The 8,830-nt window shown below is 46.2% G+C and overlaps 1 protein-coding gene and 1 long non-coding RNA gene across 5 annotated transcripts in view; one reads left to right on the forward strand and one right to left on the reverse strand.

Moving 5' to 3' along the window:
* Positions 1 to 1,656, reverse strand: part of LOC107200994 — a 107,669-nt gene extending 106,013 nt beyond the window's left edge. For all 4 annotated transcript variants that reach the window (XR_001519926.2, XR_004496253.1, XR_004496252.1 and 1 more), the window contains exon 1: positions 1,568 to 1,656. This is a non-coding gene — a long non-coding RNA (uncharacterized LOC107200994). The remainder of the gene's footprint in view (positions 1 to 1,567) is intronic.
* Positions 1 to 3,900, forward strand: part of MYC (MYC proto-oncogene, bHLH transcription factor) — a 9,217-nt gene extending 5,317 nt beyond the window's left edge. The window contains exons 3-5 of the mRNA XM_015620157.1: positions 2 to 109; positions 1,019 to 1,724; positions 2,767 to 3,900. Of these exons, the coding sequence (XP_015475643.1) occupies positions 1,034 to 1,724; positions 2,767 to 3,332 (1,257 nt within the window). The 5' untranslated portion in view covers positions 2 to 109; positions 1,019 to 1,033 and the 3' untranslated portion in view covers positions 3,333 to 3,900. The remainder of the gene's footprint in view (position 1; positions 110 to 1,018; positions 1,725 to 2,766) is intronic.
* The last annotated feature ends 4,930 nt before the right edge of the window (positions 3,901 to 8,830 follow it).

An 8,830-nucleotide genomic window follows, 5' to 3' on the forward strand; every position in this document is an offset into this window, starting at 1 on the left:
TCCTTTCCGGCGGTTCTTTTTATCATCTGTCCATTTTCCCCTCGTTGTTTCCGCACCGCCTGCAATAATCGCCTCGCTACGTCTCGCAGCTGGCGCGTTGGAGAAGCCGGTGAGTTGCGGGGCTCTTCGCTTCCCATCACTCGATTCCCGCGGTTGTGGCGTTTGGATTGACACGGGCTGGTGACACCCGGGCTGCTGGCGGGGCTGAGCTCCGCGGACCTGGATACCGACGGTCCCTACCGATGGACGCTCTCCTCTGCCGGGGCTACGGCGTTCCCATCCTTTTTCTTGCGATCGGATTCTAATTTAATTTTTTGGGGGGGGAGGGGAGCATTTGCTTCTCGCGTATGCGCGGGCAGGGTATGATCGTTGCATACATTGCTTATATGCACACATATATATATGTATCTTAACATATATATATATATATGTGGGTATCTATGCCGAGATTTGGCAAAGTTTGCCAAGGTCGCTGCTTGTCCCCGCGCAGTGCCCAGGTGGCTGAGGAACAGTCCGGCTCCCGCTGGAAGCCGCCGGGCTCTCGGCACCCCTTCCCGCCGGGACGCGGGGTAGGGATGGCTCTCCGTGCCGGAGTCGTGCCCCATGTGAGCGGCGGCGGCGGCGGCGGGGAGCTGAGCCCAGCCGAGCCGAGCTGAGCCCAGCCGAGCCGGGCTGAGCCCAGCCGAGCCGGGCTGCCGCAGCCTCTCCGGGGGAGCGGGGAGGGTGGCCCCGGAGCTGGCAGCACACCCCTCCGTAGGTCAGGTCGCGCCGCCCGACTGTCCCGCCGCGCTTAGAACGGGGTGAAAGAGGGTCGTGGGGTTTTTTTAAATTACTGTAATTATTTTATATATATATATATATTTTAACTACTAAACGCGACTGCGCATTTCCCTGCCGGCAAGGCGTGGGGAGCCGGGAGGGAGCGCTGCGCGCCGGGGGCCGGTAGCTCCTCCGAGGCCGGGGGGAGCCGACCCGCACGGCTCACCCGGGTGCCCCCTGTCCCCCCTCCCTCCCGCAGGCACCAGCCGCCGCGATGCCGCTCAGCGCCGGCTTCTCCAGCAAGAACTACGACTACGATTACGACTCTGTGCAGCCCTACTTCTACTTCGAGGAGGAGGAAGAGAACTTCTACCTGGCGGCGCAGCAGCGGGGCAGCGAGCTGCAGCCCCCCGCCCCGTCCGAGGACATATGGAAGAAGTTTGAGCTGCTGCCCACTCCGCCCCTCTCCCCCAGCCGCCGCTCCAGCCTGGCCGCTGCCTCCTGCTTCCCCTCCACCGCTGACCAGCTGGAGATTGTGACCGAGCTCCTCGGGGGGGACATGGTCAACCAGAGCTTCATCTGCGACCCGGACGACGAGACCGTCAAGTCCATCATCATCCAGGACTGCATGTGGAGCGGCTTCTCCGCCGCCGCCAAGCTGGAGAAGGTGGTCTCGGAGAAGCTGGCGTCCTACCAGGCAGCTCGCCGAGAGGGGTGCCCCGCCGCCCGCCCCGGACCGCCGCCCGCCGCGCCGCCAGCCCCGCCACCCGGACTGGCCGCGTCCCCCGCCGCCTCCGCCAGCCTCTACCTGCACGACCTGGGCGCCGCCGCCGCCGACTGCATCGACCCCTCGGTGGTCTTCCCGTACCCGCTGAGCGAGCGGGCCCCGCGGGCCGCCCCGCCCGGCGCCAGCCCCGCGTCCCTGCTGGGCGACGACACGCCGCCCACGACCAGCAGCGACTCGGGTGAGTGGGAGCCACGCGTGCCCCGGGAGGGCGTGGGAACCCGCGCGGCGCCAGGGGCTCCCGGGGCGCCGCTGGAAGGCAGCACCCCCGCCTCCCTCCTCAGCCCCCCTTTTTGCCCCCCTCCCCGCCTGCGATTTTTTTTTTTTTTTTTTTTTTAAATGCCACGTTTGCGAGGCACTGAGAGTCTCAGCCAGCTTATTTCCTGGAAAACCAGCCCAGTTTTTCCTCCGGGGAATAAGGGAGTGAAAAGAGGGGGGAGGAAATATAAAGAAAGTGTAGGAGGGATAAACTTTCATCCTGGGGTCCCGATAAGGCTGGCTCCCGGTTTCATCCGTGGGCCGGGAAGGAGTTAACCCGAGAGCCGCGGGGAGAATGTGCAGTCAGGGAGGTGCTAGTGAAAGTGACTGCAGGGGAGTGAATGGGGCTGGGAAAGTTTTAGAAATGCTTCCTTAGGTATGTGACAGCGGGTTCCGCTCCCTCATAAATCTGCTTTGAAAGTGAATTTCTACCCAAAGCGCTACAGCCTTCCCTTTTTCCTTTTTCTTTCCTCTTTTTTTTTTTTTTTTTTCCCAAACTCCCTCCTGTTTTCCACAAATTAACAGATCAAGAGAGATTCAGAAAATGTCTCTGAATACCCATATGTGTTAAGTAAGCTTTTAAGGCGTGGCCAAAGCCTTCTAAATCCATAATTAAGGGCAGCTTGAGTCTGGTAGCTTTATTGCGCTGTACTGCTGACAACCGAGGTTAAACTTTCCTACTATCTTTCATGCACTCGACATTACGCAAGATCATTACAACTTTTTGAAATCGGGGAGCCAGGGTTTGGACTGCAGTCCATGTATCCTATTGCACTTGAACCACTGCTTCCTGAAAGGAAAGGCTCTTGGGGAAAGCTATGTCCAGTATCATGAAATGGATTTAAGAAGGGTTTGTCATTGGGTTCCTCATTGTGCAACTCAGAGTAGCCTTCCCTTTACATACAGTAGTCTTGAGAGTGCCTCCATACAAGTTATAAATTTTTTCATTTTTGTTTTTATGGCAGAAGAAGAACAAGAAGAAGATGAGGAAATCGATGTTGTTACATTAGCTGAAGCAAATGAATATGAATCCAGCACAGAGTCCAGCAGCACAGAGACGTCAGAGGAGCACAGTAAGCCCCACCACAGCCCGCTGGTTCTCAAACGGTGTCATGTCAACATCCATCAGCACAACTATGCCGCTCCTCCCTCCACCAAGGTTGAATACCCAGCTGCAAAAAGGCTAAGGTTGGACAGTGGCAGGGTTCTCAAACAGATCAGCAACAACCGAAAATGCTCCAGTCCGCGCACATCAGATTCGGAGGAGAACGACAAGAGGCGAACACACAATGTCTTGGAGCGCCAGAGGAGGAATGAGCTGAAGTTGAGTTTCTTTGCCTTGCGTGACGAGATACCCGAGGTGGCCAACAATGAAAAGGCTCCCAAGGTTGTCATCCTGAAAAAAGCAACAGAGTACGTTCTTTCCATCCAGTCGGATGAACACAGACTGATTGCAGAGAAAGAGCAGTTGAGGCGGAGGAGAGAACAGTTGAAACACAAACTTGAGCAGCTAAGGAACTGTTGTGCATAGGAACTCTTGAGCATCACTCAGAATACTGCAAACTAGACTGAAACTATGATAAAATATTAATGATTCTAATATCTCTCATGAACTACACAGTCCATCGAGTATGGAACTATTGCAATTGCATGCTGTGCGATTTAACTTGAGACTACACAACCTTGGCTGAATCTCCCAAGGGTTTGGCCAGAACCTCAAAACTGCCTCATAATTGATACTTTGGACATAAGGGATGATGGGACATTCTTCATGCTTGGGGATGAACTCTTCAATTTTTTTTTCTTTTAAAATTTTGTATTTAAGGCATTTTTTCATACGAGAATCCAAAAGAAAAAAGTTGTCCCCAGTTTGCTGTATATATTTACACATCATATTGCCATGTAAATACCTTTAATAAAGCCTTTATAGAAAAATGTGCAACATTAATACGCAACAGTTGTGGCAACTGGATTTATACTTGTCTTGAACTTCTGTGCCATAACATTTCACAATTTTGTTTTTTATTTAAGTACTTTTTTCCTTTTAAAAATGATTTTTATTTTGTTTTTAGATAAATAAATATTTGCCCAAAATTTAATTAGCTAACTCTTGTGTAAAGACTTCACTTTGTCTCCCACTGTTGTCATTAGAAGTCCATTTCCTTGACATTCCTTTTCCTGTCATTCTGGCAGTGATCTTGACTGAAGTCACAGGGGGGTTGGATGAAGGGAAACTGTGATAGTTTTGCAAATTAGTAGGGACTCATTTCTTGCTCCCACTCCATCTCTTAATTCAAGTGGATAAAATTATTGGTCTAATGTGCCCTGTCAATTCAACTTGCCTTGCTACCCGCTCTTCCCTGCAGGTGCTGGTTGCAATGCCTGTGTTGGTCATGGTCATTTGCCTGCTGAAGGCAAAGCTGAAGTGGTGCATTTTCTCACTGATCACCCCAGTATATAGGCTCTGCATTCCTTTCACATACATATAATTACATTTTCAGGGCACGACCTTCATTCTGCACCAGGGACATAGCCATGTACTTTGAGGGTTGCTTTGTAGTAGGCTCACCTTAATTGCTTCCTGTTTGATTTTAACAGAAGTTAAAGAGGATAAGAAAATAAACTGAGATGGTGACTGCTGAAGTGGTTAAAACAACAGAGCGGTTTCCCTTTTTAAGTGCTGAAATCAGCAGAGCCAATCTTAGTCAAACACCTTAACACTTTATTAATGTGAATAGTTACTTGGGATTTCAAGGGATACAAAGTTCAAGGATACAGAAAAGGGAGCAAAGGGAAAGAGTTATTTCTCACTTGAAGAATATGCTCAGGCAGACTCCTAACATTTGCCAGACATATTAAATAATATTTACATTCAGGACTTTTCTCATGATCAGCTTTGGATGGGCCCTAAGGTACTTGCTTGACAAAGCTCCAAAGCTAGATTTGATCTTTTGCCCCCTTTTTACCTTCTTAGCACCACTTTGCTTGTGACTTCAGCAACAAATCAATGAGCCCTTTGATGTGGAGGAAGGATGTGTTTTTCCAAAACTTGGGCCTTGCACTTTTTTGATTTCCATAATTCCCATTAAATCCATATTTGCTTGGCTTCTAACCATTAGAGAAGCAGTGCTGCCAGATAGCACCAGTGCCAGCCATTGAGCTGGGACCAAGGGTTCAGATTTTCTATTGCTTTTGAGTTCAGGGTAGGAAGAAGAATGTTGGGTGTGGGTATGTGTGGGATGGGGCAGGTGGCACTATGAAGTCAGGGTAAATGCCAAAGGTCTCTGTTCTGCAAAGCCCTGGGTAACCATCCCAACAATCTTGAATGAGGGAGTTTGGAAAGAAGGTAAGTATGTAAATCTTACTTAATGGAGGGCTTTAGGTTTTTGAAGGTTTGTTGGCAGGGGGAACCCCATTCTGTTAGAAAAATAGAACAAAGCAAGGCTTTTCTCTTAATCTTTTATCACCTCCTGTAACTGTTTATAGAAGTGGTCTGCAGTTGCTTTTTTCCAGCGTGTGTTTCAGATATTCACTTATGAAGAAAAATAATTATGTGAAATGAAACTGTTAATTGTATCTGAACTGTAAATCAGGACAACTTGCAGCTATGAATAACATAAAAGTTCTGCCTTTTATTAGACAGGATATCTAATTTTAAAAATACATCCATTTCTTCTGCTTTTTGGTGTTCTCCCTATTTTAGATACTGCTTCAGAACAGAAGATGTTGTTCAAGAACTTATAACTGCAACTCCATCCTCCAAAATAAACCAGGAGGTGTAGATCCATCCACAAACCTGAAAAATATGTCACCTTTGAGTTCCAGTTTTGTGTGTTAGCAAAACCCCCTGGCTTCTTCCTGTTAAATGAGGCTAGACCACAATGATTAATGAACCTCTTCTTATTTGTCAGCTTCTTATATCATTTGGAGAATGGTATTGGGTTTTCTCTCTGCAGAAGGTCCTGAGTCTTTTGATGAATAGGATACTTGAAGTTATTTAATCCCTTACTCTCATCTTTTAATTGAGCATCAGTTCCTCTTGCCACTTTCCTACTGGAAAATGAACCATGAACATGATCCCAAACTGACGCTCTAAAAAAATATGGTTTTATGGGATGACACTTCATATTTATGACATTTCTTACTTTGTTGTAGGATTGCAAAGTACCTAAATAATGCAATAAAAAAAAAAAATTAAAACAGCCTGTGGGTACAGGCTTAAGAAACCTCTTCTGGTCATTAAATTGCTGCTGGAACAAAGAGGAATGTGGCTTCCACTTTCCAGCTCCTCACGAGAGATTAGCACATTTGGAAGACACAAACATCTCACAGGAGTTTCTGGGCTGGATTCAGTTAGTAGTGCCTTGTATCTGGATAGGAAGGTGTTGAGTTTTGCTGCTGTTTTGGAGCAATAGAGGAGATAAGCTTACAAAAGCAGCATCTGAGCCTTGAAATGAAATGCAGAATTTACAAGGCTTGGCAAACAGCTGTACCAAAGTTCTACTTGAAATACAGGGAGCATTTTTATCTTCACCTCTCTGCTCCTTTACTTTCATAGGACACTTCAAGCTACTTCTCTTCCAGAAGAACTTTAGGCAAAATGTGGCATCAAGGGAAACTAGAAACAAACAATCATGGTGAAAATAAAATTTCCTTTATCATATACTCTCACTGATTTAACTTAATTAAATACCAACTTTGAGGATTTAATTTTAATTTTTATTTTTGTGCTTAAATTTTGTCTTTCCAGCCAAGTTATTGTGTTTGGCTTCAGTGTTTCAATATAGAATATGCTAGGGGAGAACTGGGATGTATAAAAGAACCCATGTCTGTTTAATTCAGCTCCCACTAGAATCTGTAGAAATTCCATGTTTCTTCCAGAGAAACAGAGCTGTGTCAGTGGAGGATGCTCTTGAAAATTTTATCAGTACCTATAAAGAAATCACTTTACTTGTCCCTACGTAAGCACTCTATCTCATGAAGCACTTTGCAACCCTTGCAGGCAGTTGAGAGATGACAAACATTTCATCAGAGCTGCATGAAAGGGAGAGTTTCAGGTAAGTGGAATAGAATAACTGGAAACTGGAAATAAGCCAGGCCACTGCAGTTGAAATCTGAATTTATTCAAAACAGAAGGTGGAGGTGGTTGTTTCATCTACAGAGATGAACCATCTTCTAATAGGTTGGATTTATTTTTGTATTTTAATTATTTGTGTTAGAATCATCCACCAATGAATTAACAGAAAAATAAAACTGAACTATAAGTGATCCTAACACAGGCAGACAACTTGGGGAAAGACTCAGGATTTACTTCCCAGCTTACAGGTTTGCTATTCCTTCATTTTAAAGGTGCATTTATGGGAGCTTCTGAAAAAAGGCTCTGCTGAGTGAGAGTTAAGCCCTGGTTTCCCCTTGTCATTTCCACGCAGATGAGGCCTAAACATGCCTAGGGAGAAAAAGTGAAATCAAGAAATGAGATAGATAAGCTGCAGAAGCCAGATTTCATTTCCAGTACAAAACATTTGATGTTCAGCAGGTTTCACCTACTTTGGTATCATTTACTCATCTCAGGCATAGCTGTAAATGTCAGTGGGGACAGGCAGTAAAAAAAAATGTTATCCAAGATTCAGAGTAGTGGCTAGGAAGTCAAAGGGGACTTTCTTCTCCTAATTTAATCAATCATCTTCTACATAGATCTTGAGCTAAGGGAAGGTGCAAGAATTTGGAGCACTTTGCTTATAGCAGTGGACTCAGCTATGTAATTCCCTTTGCAGAACCATAGAATTGTTTAGGTTAGAAAAATCTTTAAGATGATTGAGTCTGACCACTAGCCCAGTGCTGCCAAGTCCACCATTAATCCATATCCACAAGAGCCACACCTACATGTCTTTTAAATCCCTCCAGGGATGGTAACTCAGCTCTCTGTCAACCAACACTCCTAGGTCCTATTCCACTGGGCAGAAAGTTCTGGCCCCAGTGCTGGGCCCTGGGAAACACCACTTGTAACTGGATTTAACTCCACTCACCACCATTCATAACCAGCCATATTTTTACCCAGTGAAGAGTGCACATGTCGAAGCCATAATCACCCAGTTTTTCCAGGAGAATACTGTGAATACTGTCAAAGGCTCTGACAATGTCTAGGTACACATCACAGCCTTTCCTGCATCCACTAAGTGTGTCACCTTGTCATAGAAGATCAGATTTGTTAAGCAGCACCTGCCTTTCATAAATCCTTTCTGGCTGGGCCTGATCCCTTGGTTGTCCTGTACATGTCAGGTGAGGTCACTCAGGATGATCTGCTCCATCATCTTCTCTGGCACTGAGGTCACCCTGAGGCCATGTAGCTCCCCAGATCCTCCTTCCAGCCTTTCTTGCAGATGTGCATCATGAAAGGGTTGCAGGTACTGTGCTTCTGGGGGGAGCTGTTTTGTGTGGGACCTTGGCCAGGCAGTGGTTATATCATCCTCAATTGGTTTGTACTACAGTACAGGTATTTTTTTCAAGTCTCTACATGCCCAAGCAGCTTGTCTTCAAGTGTGTCCAGACTCCACCTTCCTAGCAGATGAGATTAATTTTTTTTGATAATGATGATTGTGACCTTTGGTGCTGAATATTAATGCATATGAAAAAGTTTGGCTACTTGCCAAAACCATTTCATATTTGTAGTTACTGAGCAAACCTTGCTTCAAGTTGCCACCAATGCACGGGAGCCCAAGCTACAAGGCATTTCTGCATGATGGTGCTTGAAACCACGAGACACAAGGGAGAAATCAGTGGCTGAGAGTGGACCTGCACAACCCTGGCTAACTGAAGTATCTTATTCCCACAAGCACTGTTTCCAGTCTCCACCTTGATACAGGAATTGTGGAGCTATTCTTTTTTCTAGACAAGTCTGGGAGAAAGCAGCTAGTTCCTGACATTATTTGTTATGATGATTACATTTTATTGCTAAATTCACCTTTCATGTATGTCTGTCTATGGATCTTGCTATGGCTACTTTTCTGTTGAATGCATTTCCATTCAAGG

Source organism: Parus major, chromosome 2 (genome assembly GCF_001522545.3).
Source record: "Parus major isolate Abel chromosome 2, Parus_major1.1, whole genome shotgun sequence".
Taxonomy (NCBI): Eukaryota; Metazoa; Chordata; class Aves; order Passeriformes; family Paridae; genus Parus; species Parus major.